This window comes from Crassostrea angulata, chromosome 2 (genome assembly GCF_025612915.1).
Source record: "Crassostrea angulata isolate pt1a10 chromosome 2, ASM2561291v2, whole genome shotgun sequence".
NCBI classification, from domain to species: Eukaryota; Metazoa; Mollusca; class Bivalvia; order Ostreida; family Ostreidae; genus Magallana; species Magallana angulata.
The window spans coordinates 28,964,712-28,986,259 of NC_069112.1; the positions used below are offsets into that span (position 1 = coordinate 28,964,712).

At 31.3% G+C, this 21,548-nt stretch overlaps 1 protein-coding gene across 1 annotated transcript; it reads left to right on the plus strand.

Moving 5' to 3' along the window:
* Nucleotides 1-595: 595 nt before the first annotated feature.
* Nucleotides 596-20,122, plus strand: LOC128170762 (uncharacterized). The gene is made up of 26 exons (XM_052836534.1): nucleotides 596-837; nucleotides 2,264-2,391; nucleotides 4,553-4,597; nucleotides 4,783-4,833; nucleotides 5,156-5,230; nucleotides 5,731-5,821; nucleotides 6,312-6,441; nucleotides 6,559-6,631; nucleotides 6,960-7,154; nucleotides 7,313-7,445; nucleotides 7,956-8,078; nucleotides 8,192-8,286; nucleotides 8,701-8,822; nucleotides 8,956-9,107; nucleotides 9,472-9,588; nucleotides 10,244-10,341; nucleotides 11,265-11,409; nucleotides 11,962-12,158; nucleotides 12,452-12,521; nucleotides 12,791-12,913; nucleotides 15,071-15,187; nucleotides 15,587-15,712; nucleotides 16,136-16,224; nucleotides 18,841-18,973; nucleotides 19,280-19,461; nucleotides 19,795-20,122. The coding sequence occupies exons 1-26, from the start codon at nucleotides 771-773 to the stop codon at nucleotides 19,879-19,881; spliced, it is 2,964 nt and encodes a 987-aa protein (XP_052692494.1). The 5' UTR covers nucleotides 596-770; the 3' UTR covers nucleotides 19,882-20,122.
* Nucleotides 20,123-21,548: the final 1,426 nt, after the last annotated feature.

Below are 21,548 nucleotides of genomic sequence, written 5' to 3' on the forward strand. Positions count from 1 at the left end.
TTTTTGTAAACCCTGGAGTATTTTGCAAAATGTTGGTTCAACCGTACTTACAAATACATGAGATAATATCTTGTTTACATGTTCATGTACCTTTTCAATTTTGATTATTATGCTTTTAAAAACATGTCTAACAAACACTTTTTTATATAATGTTTTGTACTAATTGATTTATTTTACATTTGTTCTAAATATTTTTCCTTTGTTCTTATAAAATATGTTTTTAGAAATCTTTTAGGGTATTGATCAAAATCCTTTGTTAAAGAAATTAAACCTCCATTTATTTGGAATGTGTCATTTTTTAAAATCATTAAAAATACATAAGTGTTTTAACATTATGTAGTTGAATCGTTTTACTTAAAAACGAGGTAATCTATTTTTTAAAATAAAAATCGGTTTTTTTTAATTGGTTGGTTTGATTTATTAATGTTTGTTTGTGTGTGGTTTTTTTAGAGTGTGGGTTGTAGAGAGATTTATTTTAATTATAAAACAATATAGTACTGCAGATTATATATGACAAGAATACTTAAAGAATGTGGACGCTTGTATATTTTCAGGTCTGCTTGTCATAAAATAAGTTTGATGACGACATGATTGTTTTTTATCAACAACCAGATAATCACATATACTTTCTCGAGTGTCTCCATTCGCTGCACTTCAGCGGAGAAGAAAATGCATGCTAAGTGTTACGCCCTTGAACAAAATTAGGTTAAGTTTTAGAGAATCGGATATAAATAAGCCGTCGATGACTAGATTCCATATCATTCGACGAGATGACACTCACTCTGAAGCAAGCAACAATAGTTGCCCTCCTTTTGGGTATATGTTGGTCGGAAGAAGGTAAGCCGAATTTTTTTTATACAGAAATATTTTTAATGATCGTAAGTGTAATAATAAAACTACAAAAATTGTAAAAGAAGACCCCAAATCGGACATGACCTGTTAAAATATTTTTTTTATTTGTAAATTGTTTTTAATGTTTATTCACATGTATATACAAAATTGTGATCACTAACTAAACTCATAGTTTTTCTAAGTATAGATGTCGTCTTAGTTTACTTAAGGTATCCAATCGATAATAGCCGCAGATCCAATGAATCTGGATGTATAACAAATATGTATGGGCTTAATGCTCAATTGTCAATATTTTTTGCTTCTCTAACGATAAAATACATCATATAGAAGGTACTAAAAAAAATTTTTGTGTACAAAAGTTTAGACAGGAAACGTTTCCTAACCAATTGCCTTATGAATGGAACATTTTTTTCAATAACTTAAAAATGATTTGATTATTGCGTTTATATAGTATCATATACCTAGTAGTTTATCAGCCCTGATACACGTGTTTTGGACTAGGTGAGACACCAACCAAAAGCTAGGGCTGTATAATCCTTGGGGCTGCCATTTCACTGTCTTAACCCGTCGTCAAACGTGTATTGTCCTCTAATTTAAAATCGTCAATTCCCAAATATCTTTGCTTTGAGTTAGGAATAGTTTGTGAAATAACGACAGAAAAGCAAATGATAATTTTTAAAAAAGCCTCATCTTAAACAAAGATATATGTATCTAAGTAACCTATTCAACGGTTTTGTATTAAGAACAATATCACGGTTTATTTATTATCCCATAATTTCATATGGCGGATATAGAGAAGAATAGACTTAATCTTTAAAAACAAGAGTTTAGATTGTATAAATTAAGTGGTTAACGTAATGGACGCGCTTATAAACGTTCTCAAACAACTTGCTATAACAGTATAGGTTACATGTATTATGAATGAAATCTGACAAGAAGCTTACGAAATCCAAGTGAAAGAATTTGACACATTTTGAAGTTGCGTAAGAAAGACGTTACATGTACTCTTTCGATAATTTTGAATTCTAGAAGATACTAGTGCTTCATCTCAGACGACAGAATCTCTTCTTCTAAATTTCAAACGATGATAGTTTGTTAACAACGTCCGACAACTCTTACAGTTCTTAACACCTAGTAAAGAAATAAAACGAACGAGTTTTGTGAATCTAAATAAAAATATAAAGCTTCTTTATGATAAATTATATTCCTTATTTGAAATTATTTGAATTTGCATAAATGTCTTTGATTTTAGACATATAGTATAAACAACATCATACGGTTGTTTGATATCGGTCCTGGTATCAGCCGAAATTGTTGGTATCGGCCCAAGCCTAGATCAAAACACTGCTATATTCTACATGAAGTAACAAGCAATGTCACTATTAATTTTTTGTTCTTTTGTGCATTAAAGTTTGGGCAAAGAAATCAGCTTTTACAAATCGTATCCTTGAAGAACTACGCTCCCAGATCAGCAAGGAAACGAATCAAAACTTGGAACTATCTGCAGTGTCCGAAAGAAATTTGAACCCGATGTTAGAAGTAAATGAAGTCACTTTTATTCCTTATTAATAACATTTTCATTTGATATAAATTCAATATTTCTTACATCTGTGTGTTATTCCACCCCTGAAGTGACAAAGTTACACATGTTTTTGGAAAATGGACCACAATATGATTTAACCTATACTTATCATTTTTTACAGGTTTTGAAATATTAAACGATACTTCTTTGACAGGATAGATTACTTTTAATTTAACTAATCCATAATTGCAAAATGTCGTGTACTTCAACTCAACAAACAAAATGTAGTATCAAAACATTTTTGCAGACATCTAAAATACGTGAAGTATTTGTGTTGATAAATGGAGATTATGTAAAATATGTAAAATCATATATTTTCCTAAAAGTAATCGGCATATTAGAATTGAAATCGCAGGTCATGGCAAATTTGTTTCGGTCTTACATTTAAAATGGAAAAAGTAAAACATAATGTCTAATAGGCTATATTTCATTTTCAATGAAACCTGGTTACATAGCTACATAAGAGTAAAAGGAATGACTCTAATCTTTACAGTTTGTGATAGTCACTTTTCATGTATTTTTTTCAAAATCATTTCTTTATCTTGAAAAAATATTATACGGTGGTTCTATCGTGAAAGTTAACAAACCATTCCTTTCCTATCCTATATCCTGCTCTATCCTATCCTACCCAATCCTATCCTATCCCATCCAAATTTAGGAATAAGAAATAAGTAAATCGAAATTTAAGCAAAGGAATATTTTATTAACAATCTATTGACTAATGTAATAGTCGACATGTTTAATTAATACATAAAGCAAAACATCTTTAGAACGAGGTAACTTGTTTACCTGTGCATCGGTGATATTAAATCGTAAGCAGTGTGTTTCTTGTTAAGACACTTGTCTACTTATAAGTTCGTATGCTGAATATATTTTTGTTAACTATTGAAGTCTTAAAATAAAACAAAAAACTTTATTATGCCCCGCTTCGAAGAAGGGAGGGCATATTGCTTTGCTGCTGTATGTTGGTCGGTCTGTCTGTTGGTCGGTCGGTCCACCAACAGTTTCCGTTCATTTTCTTCGCAAAGAATGAACATATTGAAATGAAATTTGGTATACAGGTTTATCATGACAATATCTAGGTCAAGTTTGATGTTGGGCACGATCGAGCAATTTTTGACAGAGTTATGGCCCTTGGACGTAGAAATTTTTAGTTTTTTGCAGTTTCCGCTCATTTTCTTCGCAGAGGATGAACACATTGAAATGAAATTTGGTACACAGGTTTATCAAGATAATATCTAGGTCAAGTTTGATATTGGATACGATCGAGCTATTTGCGAAAGAGTTATGGAACTTGGGCGTAGATTTGTTTAGTTTTTTTGCAGTTTCCGCTCATTTTCTTCGCAGAGGATGAACATATTGAAAAAAAAATTGGTATACAGGTTTATCATGATAATATCTAGGTCAAGTTTTAATGTTGGTATGCTAGAGCAATTTTCGACAGAGTTATGGCCCTTGGACTTTGAATAATTCCAGTTATTAGTTTACGTTCATTTTCTTTGTGGATGTTTCCAAGGGAGGGGGGCATAAGTGTTTCACAAACATCTCTTGTTTATGTATAAATTTGACGCTGCATTATGCAGTCCAAAAATTTACCACCACTCCATACTTGCGCTGTTTCCGAATAGACAACAATACAGCGCGCATCAAATTTCTTAACCGCTTTGTTAAAACAAAACATAATTATTAATTTCTTAATGTTTTATATTGTTTTACAAACAAAATTAGTGTAATAAATGTATTTCTAAATTAATTTTCGTTCCGCTCAAGCACTCTAAAATTTATACTCGAATCTGATTGGCTACAGGATTCGAGATAGGATAGGATAGAGCTTGACTTTATTATTTATATCGTGTATCCTGTATCCTATCCTATCCTTGTCAACTGTTAGGACAGCAGCAGTGATTTCTTTGAATCATGATATTTTATACTTTTCCTTACTTTTGTAAAGACTGCATAATGTCATAGATTAAAAGTGTTGTAAAAAATCATCTAAATACAACATGGCCTCTGGAACAAAAATATTGGAATAAGCTATCGAAACTATCTGTATGCAATCACCGTTTTCTTTTAACACTCTAATGGGTTTTCTTAGAAAATGGTATGCTTTTCTTACAGAAAACACTTCACTTGAAGCAAAGAACTGATGACAATAAATCAGATGTGAGTTCAAAAGAAACGACTCCGTTTTAATCTAATATTAACTTATGCATAATAAAACATGTTTTTTTTTTGTTTTTTCAAAAGCATATTTTTGAACAGCATATTTTTCCTTTCACTAACATAGACCAAAAATTTTCTAAACCAAAAAAAAAATGGCCATTTGAACTTAGCATTATTTTTTTTAGAAAGAAGATACTTTTGGCCAGACGATTCTGATAAACGGCAAGGAATATAAGGTGATAAAATATTATTTTGAGAATACATAATAAGTAACCTTTTTCTTTCGTAATATATTTTTGGAAAGACTCTGGCAATCTTGATTGTTTGAACTGCATATTGTTTTTCCATTGTACATGTGAAGCATGATTTAAAATTACATTTATTTAATGGAATGATTATAGGTGATATCAAATGCAAAATATAACGTGATAAAGACAAACTAAGTCTCCTTTATATTTTTGGCGTCCAAAATGCAGTTTATTGATGGTTGCTGTGATCATGACTTGTACATATTTGTACACATGTATTCTTTTATTTATATTTTGTGTTTTCTCATAGCCCAAAATACCCGATGGTTCAAACCCAATGAACCTTGAAACAAGAAATTTACAACAGGAACCTAGACAAGAACAGGTACTCGTTTAAAACGCTTATATAAAGTTGTTTGTAACCATAGAATGTAAGTTTATATCTGTTATTCGGTAGTTTTTCCATCTCCTTGAATTTTTTCTAAGATTTTTTCATACATATCAACAGAACTGAGAAAAATTTTAATCCTTAAGTACACGAATCATAAGTAGTTTACAGAAAATGGTATTTAAATTTTATTTTGTAATTGAATAAGTTAATATTTTAATGATTCTTTTTGTGTCTTTTATACAGCCGTATGGTTCTGGCCATTTTAAAACTACAGTTATCATCTTGCAAAAAAGAGTTCTCTTATAAAGATAAAAAAAAAATCAAGTCTTTAAAAACTTAACATTGGGATTTTTAAAATTATAATAGTATACAGATTAAAATGTCATGTAAAGATAAATATATTTGATGTGTAATTTGTAAGTTGCCCAATCAAGTTCAAATTTGATATGGTAATTTGTAAAATAATTGTTTGTATATGAATATTTTTTCCACAGCGTATGATAAAAAGGAATTTTGAAGTTGACATCCAGAAAAAACTGTGGGCAAACAACAAAGTTCCATATGTGATTATTGAGACTTCATTCGGTAAAATATCAATTTTAAACGAATTTAACATTAAACGACCAAAACAAAATTACGTAGGCGTTAAGGGGGCGGTTTTCATCATCTAATATAAAGGGAATAAAAGATAACTATCCTACATTTATGTAATAAGTTTGATTAAATAAATCAATATATTAACCCCCCCCCCCCCCCCCCCCCACCAATAACAAAAAACAAACACAAAAAAAAAACAAAAAAAATCACAACAACATGTTGTGCTAAATCATTTCACATAATCATAATTGGTCTCCTTCAAGTTTTCTCTGAACAAAACGTGTTTGTTTTTTTAAGCATTGATTTGTTATATTGAACTTTACGTTAATAATTGCTCTGCAGAAATGCCCAGCTACCTCTTACATTAATATCATGCAACCGACCGCTTTCTGCCAGTTTGGATATCCAATATCATCAGAATTAATATCGCTACCATAAAAATGCCATATTGAAAATATATAACGATTTTACATCACAGGAAACAATGTGGCAACTGCAAAGTCTTTAATTAACGCTGCCATCCAACAGTTTAAGGAATCGACGTGCGTGGAATGGGTACCTCGAACAGACGAAACATACTATGTTAAGTTCATAGGCAATGATTATGGGTAGAGTATACATTTCACTTATACATGTTGATACATAAAACAAAAATGGGTTTGACAAAACATTCAGTGATAGATGGAAAACGACGAAGGAATATAATATACATGACCATCTTTCAGATGTTATGCGACTGTTGGATTCAAGCCGTTTAGCAGGGGGCAGATAATCAACTATGCAGCCGGATGTCTTGAGGTTAATAAAGTAAAACACGCTTATAACGAAGCGCCAGAGACGGGCGATTTTGCTTTGTTATAAGCCTAGTTGGTTTTGTCCGTCAGATTGACAAAATTTTATAACGTCACAGCGACTGAAAATCAATTTGCTGTAAGCGTCAAGCTATAAGCCTGTTCGCAATAACCCTGTTTTACTGAAATCCCTTGCTATTTGTTATGAAAAACGCCTTTCAATTGTCTGTATTTATCCACATTTAGCACTACTTGTAAATACTACAGTTTTACTTTTTCTAAATTGATAGACGATAATAAACCCTTGATTGTCACGTGTTCTCTCTTTTTACTAGATAGAGTCTGTTTTACACGAGATGTATCACACGATTGGTGGAAACCATGAGGTACAGAGGTTGGATAGATCTAGCTACCTGACGGTGCTTTGGGACAACACCAAACAATTCCAATTCAAGCAGTACGTCGTGGATAAGGTTACACGCGACCGGTTTCCTTATGACTATCATTCAGTCATGCAATATAGAATGAGTGTAAGACAATGTTATTTTTCTTTTCTACCAACTCTTTATCAGTACTCTCTCTCTCTCTCTCTCTCTCTCAAATTTAGCATTTGTTGTTTTGTAGATGCTGAACTATCTTATAAAATTTAATGTATGACTTGACGACTAGATATGGTTTTTTTTACTAGACGTTTCCACGATACGCAGGACAAAATACTCTGAAGCTTAAAGATCCTGAATTGGATTACCTGGCAACAAAACCAAAAATAGGACTTTCGTACATTGATATTGCAGAAATAAATGATGCCTATCAATGCACAGGTTTGATTTATAATTATGATAATGTTAAAACATATAGACTATTAATTGTGATCTACTGTAAAGTAATATCTAATAAAAAGAAATATCAGCTTTTAATGTGAAATGATGTTTTAAAGAGGAAATGGCGTACTTTACCATAAACAGGCAATACTCTGATAATTAAATACATCATTAGTGTACGAAATCAGTTTAAATGCCTATATATCATATGTATATTATATCATTAATTTCAAAGCTACCATGGATATATATGAAACATGTTAAACAAATTTTAATTGAGATATATATTAATTAGAAGATGAAACTTGAAGGCCGATAAAGACTTAATATCATTTAGAACAAATTCCAACTTTACAAATTCAACACAAATGAAAATAATACAGTATATACACTGCAAGGAATCAAAAGTATATACAAAAATATATAACATTCCATGATAACTTGAAAAAAATAATATGTAAGACATACTTTGTCATAAAACATTATTACCGCAAAGCGTTTATTATGTAGAGGGGTGTACAAACAAATGCCAGCATGGTGGTTTTCCCATAAAGCCAGTAGGAGGAACCTGTAAGTGCAAGTGTCCATCAGGTTTAAAAGGAGACAGCTGTGAAGAAGTTGATACTAGTAACGGTGAGATAAACTGAGTCTGGTTTATGCAATTGCTGTGTACAACCAATATTATATTTTAGTTGTATATTGTTTGAATTTTTTTCATATTTCCAAACTTGAAAAATGTCATGCAGGTTGCGGTGGAATAATAACACTGGAGACAGGAAAAGAACAAGTTATCACAATTCAGGCTTATCAACAAGGCAGAGAATGTACCTGGCTTTTTAAGGTATATCTTAATCAAATGTCGTTAAAATCTATAGTTAACAAATAACTATAACTTTATTTTATACATGAATTTACTGTGCATTTTTAGCTTTTGTATAACTGTAAACGTATTTTATATTGTGGTGTTTTCTTCTTACTGTTTCCTTTTTGCTTGGAGGAGAGAAAGGGTTCGGGGAGATAAAGTATATATCCACTGCAAATTCAAATATTTCAACAAATATGTCTTCAACATACATGTACCTGTATTTATATCTAAAGATATATTTGGATACAGAAATGCTCTAATTATCAAGTTCATCTCTTATCTCTCTTTTCACTTATCATGATTTTACATCCCATTAGAATTATATGTTCGGAATCATTGGCTAATTTATACCACTCCTGAGAAGAGACTTGTAAAATACTATGTTTCTAGGGAGGCCAAAGATCTATCATCCGGGTGTACGTTACTGCTGTGGATCTCCCATACGACTCTACCAAACAATGTCAACACTGGTTAGAGTTCAGGGACTATCACATAGGGACACCAGGGAAAAAGTAAAGCGAGTTTGTACAGATTATTTGAATGAAAAATACGTTAGAGCTATTTAAGTCTCTATAATATCATTCTATCCTTACAGATTTTAATGTTACAAGTAATTGAATGTTATGGTTTTATCACTATTTGAAGACTTTGCGGACGTTCGGAAGAGGGCATAAAACTATATGCAAAAGACGTAGAAGAGGACCCTGCAATGATGATGATGAGATTTAACACCAAAACACACGTGTCATCGACTGAATTTCACTTCTTCCAATTAACTGTCACGGCATATCCATCAGGTTCAGTTAATTCTCATCATCTTGTTTTCATAATGAGTACATTTTTTTTTCAAAACACTTATTAAAGTTAGTTAAACATTGAAAGCTTAAAATTTGAATTGAAATGAGTCATACTGTAAACTAAAAGTAGAACTTTTGACGTAATTAGAGCTTTAACAGAAATGGACATTTACGACTGTAAATTATCTATTAGGCACACTAAAATTACTCGTATTGAAGTTTGTTTTTCACTATAACAGGAAACAACACTTTAAGTGGTACAGTGCATGCTTAATCAAGTCTTTTAGAATTATTTGTACCTTTCTTAATACGAGAGTATTACCATGGTTTAACATCTTTATTATATACTCAATTTTAATACTAGGTTGCGTCTCCTCTCCGTGTAAAAATGGAGCTAGTTGTGCTGAGGGAATCGGCCATATGGCTTACGTATGTTACTGTAAGAATGGTTTCACTGGTACTAACTGCGAACGATTTGAAGGTACATGTAAAAACTACAGTAAAACACGGTTATAGCAAACACGCTTATAATGAATTAACGCGAGGTGATTTTCATTCCCCATGACTATAAAACATGTTGTAAACTTGATGGATATAAGAATCACGCTTTTAACGAAGGAAAATCGCCCGTCACTACCGCTTCGTTATAACCGTGTTATACTGTTCGTCATTAGTACGTTTCAGAACTCGCATTGCATGTGTTAGTTCTAATTTATTAGTTGTTGGTAATTTTATGGTCATTGTAGAATATGGCATGAAAGTATGAAAAATAAAATAAAAATAGGTTTTGTTTAATTGATTTCTTGAATTAATTAAACCATTTAGTAAATGAATACGTCATTCGATAGGAAACTACATGCGCCTGAGGATGTATGATAATTATATAAGCTATGTTACATTGTATTGAAAATAAACTTCCATTGTTTTTTCTTAGATTTCTTATTTCAATAAATCCTTAGCACAATATAACGTTTTTTTTCAGGATTGTTTCAATATTTATGTAATAAAGCTTCGTATGTTTTTAAACGCAAAAAAAAACCACAAAGATTATTTATATATGTATTTGAAATACAGGAAACTGCATGATGACGCATGTCTTAAAAATATATTTAAACGTTATTTATATGATATCACAGATGACAGCTTTAACTCATGCGACTTTTCGAGGGACTTCCATACCTGCCTTGTACACCAGGATATCACCAACTCTGATTTCTTCTGGTTGTTTACTACGGTAAAAATCAAGTTGTTATGACTAATTTTTTTTTCTCTTTATATTTTTGGAAAGATATTGATACATGTATTATGCATTTACATATCTGAATAGAATATGAATACCAATATAAAACTACAATACACCATTTAACTATTAAATTAGAACTTAAAGATGCTTGGTCCGATTTTTTTTTTGTAATTACAGTATCAATTTCTTTTTCATACAAATCAATTATCTTAGAAAGTTATGGACTTTCTCCTATTTACACCAGCAGAATCAGTCTCCTTTCTAAGTTAGAAATATAAAAATGTAAATAAAAATAATTTCTCTTTGGGCAAACGAAAAAAACAAACCAAAATGCATCACGGGAATGTTTAGAAAAGGAAACCGCTTGGTTTCGTCCCCCGAATGATTGGGGTTATTCAACCCGCATGCTATGCATCGATTGTGAAGAAAGCAGACTTTAGAAATATTAGCGAACAAAACGTACACAAGTGTATTTGTAATTTGTCTGATCATTTCGACCCTTATTTAAAGCGGTGTCAATTTCGTAATACAACCTTACCCGTCTCGTCGACAGGGGTGAAATTTAACATGAGGCGAAATAACGCGGTACCTTTAATGTCGTTTGTTTTGTTAGAAAATTTTTTACTTCATTGATTTGACATAATTGACGGGTAAAACTACTGCAATGTCTATTATTATACATATACTAAGCATAGCAGTAAAAGTAGTAGTAAACCATTAACAGATTCATGGAAAAAGTTATCTAAAATTGAGTAAGGTGTCGTCTGACCTTAAAGCTACATCCCGAATTAAACTAAAATCATCTGATACGATATGTAAATAAATGCTTTTTTTTTTTTTTAATAAACAATTTGCTAAAATGAAAAGTGTGGGATAAATCATAACGACATTTGAAAAAGCTGTTCTTTTTTCAGTATATTTGTCCAGACGCCAACTGTAATACTGGTATATATACATCACAGAGTGAGGGGAACCAGTTTCTAACAATCAACCCGCTATATAATCAATATAAACTTTACAATAAAAAGTCGTATCTGATATCAGACGTCCAGTTCTCAGGTATAGTCAATTTAAACATATTTCACAGTTGACAAGCATGCTTTTGTGTTTTTATGATAAAGAACAGAGCAATCTTTCTATAGTTAATTATTCTACCTGGGTTTTTTTCTTCTAATTTCCAGTTCCTATGTTATAAGCCGTAGTTGTATGTAACATAAGAAACTGAAGCGTAAAACCCTGAAACCTAATTTTATTTTACTCGACAGTTAAATAGTGTAACATCGGCTGTTCATTAAGTACACTCGTTGTTATTTAACTAGGCAAACATGAAGATTTCAGTTTAAAAAAATACATTTATATATTTATTACAATTTTGATCAGTTATTTGAAACAGGAAACCACTTTCCTTTTTGTGGTGAATCAGATTATTTGAAAAGTAAAATTAAAAAAAAATGACATATCTATATTGATCAAGTCTAATGTTTAATTAATAAAAGGCTGGACATTGCATCATGGAAAATAAAACTATGAAATTTTCAGTTCTTTAGTCGTCACGAATTTAGAAGAAGAAATTAGAAAAATTACATTAGTTTTGGTTGTGTGTTATTTTAGAGAAGGTCCGCTGCCTGACTTTCGACTACAACATAGGTGAAAACAGCAATGGGGACTACCAGACAATTGTACGAGTTCACAGAGAAGGGCAGGGCAAAGAAGGGATAACTAGAGAGCAGCTATGGGAGGTCAACTCATCAACAAATTACACGTGGAACAAAGCTAGCATTGACATTCATTCTATGAGGAAACTCAAGGTAGCTCCGCGAGATAATTGAAAGTAGAGAGGTCCATAATATAATTATTGTAACATTACTTTTCTAAAACCTTACCCTTGCGTCTGTCCAAAGTTGACTTATAATTGGTTTAATATCGGTAATAAGCAGTCAGTTTCAAATTTGGAAGTGGTGTATTAACTTTTTTTCTTTTGAAATCTACACCAAAAATTGAAAAAATTACGGATATTCGCCGTTTACGTTGTGTACATAAAAAATCATATGTTTGCTTTGGTAAACTCATGTGTACACCATTTCAATAATTCGTATTGCAGATTGTAATAGAAGCTGTTATGGGCCCACAGGAACTTGGAATAGACAACATGAAGCTTCGGCCAGGCTTATGTAAGGTCAAACATGTTAACCGATGTTTACTTTAAAACCTAACGATAATTCTGCCAAAAATAACATTTTGATCATGTTCTTTCAAAATGAGTTTACAGTTTTAAACATATATTTTTATTGAAAACAAAAAATAACGTTTTATTTATGGTTTACCAAGACATAATAAAAACATTCACCTGTGAAATAAAAACACACTAATTCGCCATGTTAATGATCTTTTCGTGCTTTGATATATACTTAGAATGAGTTTGATGTATATATTGTAAAAGGCCAAGAGAGTGCCTGCAACCCAAATCCTTGTAAAAATGGTGGAACATGTAAATCTTCGGGTAATCCAGCAAAAGCATACACCTGTACTTGTTCGACTGGGTACACGGGTATCAATTGCGAAGGTAAAGTAATGTTGTATGCATAGGTCCATGCGTTTTGTTAAATTGAATTTATTTCCATCCCACCTAGTTTCAATGCACAACATAAAGTATTGCTTAAAATTGAAAATATTTCAAAAACATGATTCTTAATTTCAGTCCTGCTTGTTAACATTTTTTTAACATTTAAATTTGGAAAAGACTTTTCCTACATTTGACAATGTTAAATGGTTTCGTGATGTTAATCAATATGTTTATTTATCAAAGCGTATTTTATGTTATAGAGTCTACATTTGTATTATACATTTTTACCTTTAATTGTACAAGTGCTGAAAATTATATAAATATCAATGATAAGGAATTATTACGACCCCGCAAGGAATTGCGGGTGCCCTATAATAATTACTCTGTCCGTCCGTCCTTCTGTCTGTCCGTCTGTCACTCTTTTTCTAATAACTTTTTTCATGGTTGTCCAATCAAGTTCAAATTTGGTATGGTAGTTCAGTAGGCAGCAATACATATTTTGATGCTAAGTTTTGTTCTCTATGTTTTCTGGTTTGGAGCTGGGGTGGTGGGGTAGATTCCTTAACTATGCATAATAATGAAGGGCAAAGAGAGATAACTGCTGAGAATTATACCATCGTATACTTTGAAGGCTGTGCAATGTTTGTTCTTTGGGATTAATTAACCTTCCACAGGAAGAAAATCCTAAGCTTTATCTTTATCTGTCACATTGAGATTAATTACTGCACTGCCTGTGTCTGCAAATGAACTTTGTTTTGAAGTTAAGGTCAATTTTGAATGATGTGTAGTATTGTGTACATTCTTTGAAATATGGATTCAAAATATATAATATTCATACTTTATTTTGGTTAAAATACCGTACACAATGATTTATGATAATTTTATTGAATTATAAAATCAAGATATAAATTAAGATATCCTTTTTCACTATTTTATTTTTTAATTATTATTTTTTTTTCTGCCTTTATGCTGTTAATTTTAACAGGTAATCAGATAATAACCCCATTCTGTCATTTCTCAAAAAAAATCTTATTGTAAATTTAGAAGAAAAGGATGAGAGAGCAGAACAATTAATCCCCTGGGATTAATTATCTTGCCTGCTGCAGAAAATTTAGAGGCTTATCTTTATCTGTCATATGAAGATTAATGAACACCTTTGTCTGCATCTGATGTTTGTTTTGAAGTTGAGGTCAACCCTGGGTGATACAATGTATTTGCATTCACTGAAGGCTTGCATTTTATAAAACACCGGTTTAAATCTTTTTTGAATACACATTTAATTTAGGTCTTTTTAATAAGACATGAGGTTATCCCTGTTTTATGCAGATACAAGGTTACTATTTAGAGTTTTTGGACATTCAGGAATTATCTTGAAATTTTAAAAATACAGCTGTTACTTATAATTTTCATATTTTTTTTACCACCTTATATATATTGCAGTTCTTTAAATCTTATGCTGGGCATTTATTTTTCATCATTGTTAATATAAAGAGGATGGAATTCAAAGTTTTTTTCACTTTTCTATATTAATTGTCATAGCGGGGCCCTTCCTGACTGGTACGTTTTCTAGTTCGGTCTTTATTGCATTAAATCATTTCATGATACTCCAAATATAATTCTTTATTCCTTAAATAAAGAACGGTATAAAATTGACTGGACAGCCTGCTGTGTAATAAAACAAACGAATTAAAAAAAATCAACATTCAATGCTTTTTCTATTATATCCCTCCATATGCTTATTTGTATGAAATATTTTTGAATCGTTGTCTTAAAATCATTATATACGCTCTTTCACATGATATATATAAACGATAAACAACTTTGACACGTATATAATTAATATGATGCGGAGGCCAAAAAATCCTCTCAAAACCCAAAACCCAATCAAATAAAAAAAAATCAATAACAATTCATTTAATGAACTTCTGCAGCTAAACATAAAGCGCCAGAAACTATGCTGAAAAAAAGCACTTTTTTAAAAGTTCACAATTTGTTATTTTAATTAGTTAATAACACCATGATGACAAGTTAACACAATTCTGTTACACTACACTAGCAAAAACCTATCCACATTTAAAAGAACTATCATTCAAATTCTTCCCACTCGAGCATGCAAAAAGGTGAAGTTTTTAATGCATATTTTTTCACTATTTGCAGAAATAAGTTATTGTAGTGTGAATCCGTGTCGATATGGCGGGGAATGCCGTCCTATTGGAACCGGCATCAAAGGAGGATGTGTGTGTAAACATGGCTACTCGGGGCAATATTGTGAAGGTAGTAAACGGACTATGTACCTCTCATATCAAATGAAATGCATTGTCTGTAATTTATTGAAATTTGATTAGAACCTATATACAATTATTTTTCCCGAATGTTTTTATAATTTGAGATGAAAGTTCTATCGTTGTTATATTGTGTTTAAGAGCGCACCAAAACATTTGCTCAAATGTCACACCCTAGTTGAAATTTATGTACTACTTGTTTACACATTTCCTGAAACATGAAACCAATTAGACAATAATTAATGGTTTTAATTTCAAGAATCTTAATTATTTTCAATATAGCAATATTATGAGGCTATTTCAAAGATAAAACTGGTTTGAATATAAAAGCTCAGTATTAAAAGTTAAATATTTCTTACATATTTACATAGAAGAACGCTATTTTTTTAAGTCCAAGGTACTCCCTGTAGTTTGACTCCTTGTAAAAATGGTGGAACCTGCGTCCCAGCAACATCAGGCGATGACATGCCTTACACTTGTAACTGTCTACCAGGGTACATTGGTGAAAACTGCGAAGGTAACATTGCAACAATTAATTGTTAATTTAAAATGTTATGTACGTTAGTTACACAAATATGTGATTAAAATGAACATAAAAGTGAAGAAAAATTAATAGTCAAATGCTATGCATTCTATGCACGTTCGTTTAATGATATTATGCAGTATATGTAATGCTACTGTATTCTAAAATAAAACATGATTTAATTATATATTTTATTGCGGTATGAACGTTAAGTAGTGAACGTAAAATTACCTTGAACCTTGAACGAACGCTATTTAATATGATATGATGTTGTTATTATCAATTTAAATAACGAAAAATAACAATAAGGAAAGGTTTATATATTCTTGTCTAGTGGAAACATATTTTTTTGAGGTGTGATGTCGATATTATTGTTTGTTTAATCTAATTTTAAGTTCAATTTAATTTTAATTTCAGTTGTTACTTGCACATTCGAAACTGACAAGTGGTGTGGTGTAGAAAGTTACGGCCTTAAATCGGATCGTATTACTTGGACCATACACGAGGTAATGACAATTTATTGGTGTTTGAATCAACTGTTACTATATGATACCTGTAACGATAAATCAAATCATACTCATTCATAAATTTAACATGCAGCACAATGTCAAAATAAAAAGTTAATACCAACATAAAAAATTGAAATATGCAACGATGAGTATTTTTCGAATCAAAGACTTTTCAAATGCATTTCGATCTGTTGATTTTTCTACTATTTATTGATGTACCTATTTTTAGTCATTAAAACGATGCTTTAGTTTCTGATAGACAACATCTATGTAGTTTTTAGAAATCAAGTCGTCTTTAAAAAAATCTGTTGGAAGTCCTATGGGTACCAATTGTGTCCCATTGCTAGCAGACCTATTTATGTATTTTTACATGTATGAAGCAGGATATATTTAAACACTTGTGCTTAAAAAAAATAAATCACTCGCTATGGCCTTCAACTTAAAAGGTACATCGACGACGTATTATCAATTTAGGTCAGACGACACGTTCCTCGATAATCTTTTTTGTATCTCCTCCTAAAAAAGAGTTCCAATAAAAAAATATTAATTTTATAATAGTTTTTAATATGATTAAACTTTACTTCGATATGGTTATGTGTCTAGATGGCCGAGTGGTTAGAGCCGTGGCCGCTCACTGCCAGATGCGTATAGCTTCTAGAGGTGATGAGTTCAAAGCCCTGATACGAGATAAGAGTTCCAATATAGTGAATTTCGGTGTGCTATATATTTATTTATTTTTGTATCAGCAATTCAGGTTTACTTTCAAGAAGATTATGTAGGAAATTGTACTTTTGCAGAAATGCCTGGTAAAGTACCCTAATATTTTTGCAAGAAAGCTTGTCAAAGTAGTAGTAAACCATTAACAAATTCCTGGAAAAAGTTAAAATTCAGGAACGTGTCGTCTGACCTTAACAATTGTTATATCCATTCTCACGTCGACTCGATATATCCCAGTGAATTTGAAATAAAATATATCACAGAGTCTGCATCATTTGTTTCATATTTGGATATTTTACTCAAAATGGATGATGATGGTAACTTAACAACAAACTTCATGATAAACGTGAAGACTTCAATTTTTCCATAGTCAACTTTCCTTACTTATGTAGCAATAAACAGGGTGTCCCATAATCTCTGATACCATTTACTCCCTGAATAACGTTTGATTTAATTTATTTAACAAAAAGTCAAAGACATTTTCCTAAATGTATATTTAATATGAAGTTAATTTTAACTCAATAAATTCCACAAACATTAATGAGTATTTGACAAATTCAGCAAAAACACAACAAATTTAAACAGAGTGTTCCAAATGGCATCTTTTTTTTTTTTTATCAATGACAGCATCAAGTTTTTCACTAAAATTCATCATAGCAGCCACTGTACGACTCCCATTACCTAAAATGTTCTCACTATTGAAATAATAGTGTGTTTGTTGAGTTAGTATTCAACAGATTATTCTTTTTCATAATACATACAACTAAATCAGGAGTTGATGTTTGATAATACAGTTTGAAGTTGAACACCGCTCGTAAAATAGGCACTGTCCGCCATATTTCTCTTTCACTACCGTTATCCCTACAGCCCCTATATAAGCTGGAGACCTCTTAGCAGTTTAAAGTATTTTGCTGTAGATGTCTTACATGTGTGGACGTACATCTTGCCTCGCTGTGTTAATCGGTCGCGATGAAATTATCAAGTTTGCGCACTTTTTTAAGCAAGGAGAATACTTACATCAATTAAACTGGTCAAAATATTATTTACAATCAGAATGTGCGCATAAAATAAGAATAAAATAAAATGCATGAATTCCAAAGACCACGTAAGGAATACTACTCGTCGGCCACGAGTTTCAGGTGTGCAATCGGGTGTAACGAAATCGACGGAATTATATACCAGGTATCTGTGTGACGGTGCCTATCTTCGAGAGGTGTTCAGCTTTAAAATGGAAGATGCCTGCTTTCTTGTCCGGTTAATCACAAATAAAATCCAATATCAACCAAGGGTAAGTATCTGAAGGGTAATCAACAATAACGTAAAGGCTAGCTATTTTTTACGTCGCCTTTGCGCCGTCTGGAAAAACCCGCTAATATGAATATTTGTGTTTCTCAAAGAATATATTAAGCACGTATTTAAATTTTGGGGTACAGTTTGTCAAAGGGTCTGTGATGAAAATACCTTTTTCTGACGAAGTCATAGTGTCGAATTTTAATATTCCCTCAGTTTACACAATTTCGGGACAATCCTCGGAGATAGATAAACTACATTTTTTTCTTCAATAATTAAAGATGGGCAAATGTTGTTGAAATTCACAACAAATACATTGTAATTGATGAAGCCAAAGTATGTTTAAACATAAACCATAACATTCATTTTTATGATTTTTTGATTAACTATTGACGCTATGCAAAACTTAATATAAATCACAAGAGCTGCAGTCAGAATGTCCACACACTCAATAAAGTGAAGTTATCTTTTTGTATTTAAATGAACACAGGGGTAGACATGTCTGTATGAAAATATAAATCCTAACCAATCAAATAAGTTTAGGATATTTAAATTTCAAATAAAACCTTTATAGTTCGCGTAAAACCGATTTACTTTGATTACAAGGGTCCGACCCCTAGTCCAAGCACTGGGCCGATGAAAGCAGCGGAAGGAAAAAGGTACCTATACCTCGAGGGATCTGGTGTTGACGCAGGTGCATGGTCACAATTTCATATGATAAGGGAGAAAGATGTAACAGGTTGGTAAATATTATACCCTTAATCTTGAGAACGACGTTTAATTTATATACATATAAGTCCTTGTATTTGCAGTTTTACTCTAGATACTATGCATTTATCATTAACTTATAGTTTAAATATTGCTACCATTACCTAATGTTTTGTCATTTTATGTAACGTTTCCTTCATTTTTGAAATAGTTCTCTTTTATTTGTAATTTTATGCACGATATGTTATGTACGTGTAACTTCCAATTTTTTATATTATTTTCTGTATCAAGTGATTAACCTATACTCAAATTAAACATTTCAAATCAAATTTTCTAGAGGGGGATTTCTGTCTGTCGTTTTACTATTCAATGGTGGGCACAGATGTTGGGGATCTTAAAGTGATTCTCTTTGACTCAAATATCTGGAACTACAGACTCAAACTTACAAGATCGGGGCCACAAATAGGCGGAGAATGGCTCAAGTATGAAGAAACCGTGACCATGTACAAGAATACATATGTGAGTGCTATCAAAATAGTGAGCATATGATTGGTTTTATACTAAAAAATTTGGATGAATATATTTCTGAATCTTATGAATTTGCATACGACATTTCCTTAAGTCGTTTTATTTCACTGTTTTGACATTACTTAAACTTTGTATCTGGATAATTATGAACAATTTATCTACTAATTAATAATATTTATCAAGATGCAATAATAATTAAAGAATTTGAATTAAACCTTTTAGTCAAGTATATACTTTGAATTTTTTTTTTTAAATTTTGTAAATTATTGAAGCCTTTCTTGAAATACTTTGACAACCTTTAATCTTACAACAAATATTATTTAGGTCCTGTTTTATGGACAAAAAACAAGTTCTGGATTCCGTTCGGATATCGCCATTGACAACATTCAACTCAAACCTGGGCAGTGCTAACCATAAATATATATTACAATGTACTACTTTTACCTGTAATGATAATCCTGTTATCTAAGTTATCATTGTGAAACTCTTGCATTTAAAATAAACCAAACTACCGTCTATATTATTATTTTCATACGAAAATCGATTTCTTCTACAATGCTATGAAGAAAAAAAGGTTAACGATATCATATAGTTACATATAGTTTTTCAATATGAATAAACAATTTACAGACTCAGAATCATTTTGTTTGTAAATATATCAACTTAAGTATGTCTAGACTAGCATTCTCATGTCTATGTTTAATGAGACGAAGAACTGCGCACGCTAACGCCCGTTTCCCGCCTACATTTTACATCCAAATATTTCGGAATTCCTGTCAGATATTCAAAAACTAAGTGTTCTACTAAAAAGTATAATCAAATCCTAATCAATTAATATCAAAATAAAATTGTAATTTTTAAACAAAAGTTTCTCTAACACGGGGTCTAAAAATAAATTTCATTGAAATCGGTCTCTATGAGAGAGGAAAATATTATTTAGCGGCCAATATGTGCATAAAAACTTAAAAATAACATATTTACGATATATTTTAAAGTAAAATTGCATAATAATTCATATCTGTTAATTAGTTTTCAAAAATTTAATACTGCATGGTCAATTGTATAAAATAAAGAATATATTGTACTAAGAGATGAATCACGATCATAATGAAAAACAGTACAGACATCAAATTTGCTATTCTGGTGCGTCGAACAGAAGTCGATTGATTGTACAGATAATATTATTTTCGAAAATTGAAATAAATTACAACAATAAATAATTAAACTCCAAAAACAGACAATGCAAAACTAATCTCACCCTAGTTCCTCGTTTCAACAGATATCCCAGCGAAATTGCGATGGAGCTCATCCACAAGGCACAAGACATAAACAAAATTGTAGTACAAGTCAGTTTTAAACTTTACACGGGATTTTTAATGAACACAAAACGTACATACGGAAGTAAAACCATAGTGAAAAATGCCGAATGAATAAATACAAAAGTAATTATCTCATATATACTTTGAGAGTTATCTTTAAAAGAAGAATAAAATGATTCAGACAAAATTTGAACATATCGCGTCACTGATGAGAAGACGTCAGCCACTGCTAGGCAACCAAAAGTGACGTATGTCGGAGTGTGAAGTCAATAAAACCCACGGTGATAGAGTTTCCAATAAATCCGACGCAAAGAAAAGTAAATGCAGCAATAATAACATAGTCAAGCACCATGGTCTCTGTGTCATAAAAATACCCACGGTGATAGAATTTCCAATAAATCCGACGCAAAGAAAAGTAAATGCAGCAATAATAACATAGTCAAGCACCATGGTCTCTGTGTCATAAAAATACACAATGGGTGGACATCATACGTTTTGTTCTGCCTCAGTGCTCTTTACATAGACTTGCATTTGTGAATCATCTATTTATAAAATTTAAAAGTAATTTATACATGTATTCATTATTTTTTTCATTCCTATATTTAATATTTTCACAGTAGTGTAAAAGTAAAGAAATTTTAATAGACCAACCGTTGTATAAAAATTCTTTACAAAATTTAACTTAAGAAAATCTAGGACCACACACACATGTATTATTAGAATATACCTTTTAGATTTCGTATTCTGCTGAAACATTCA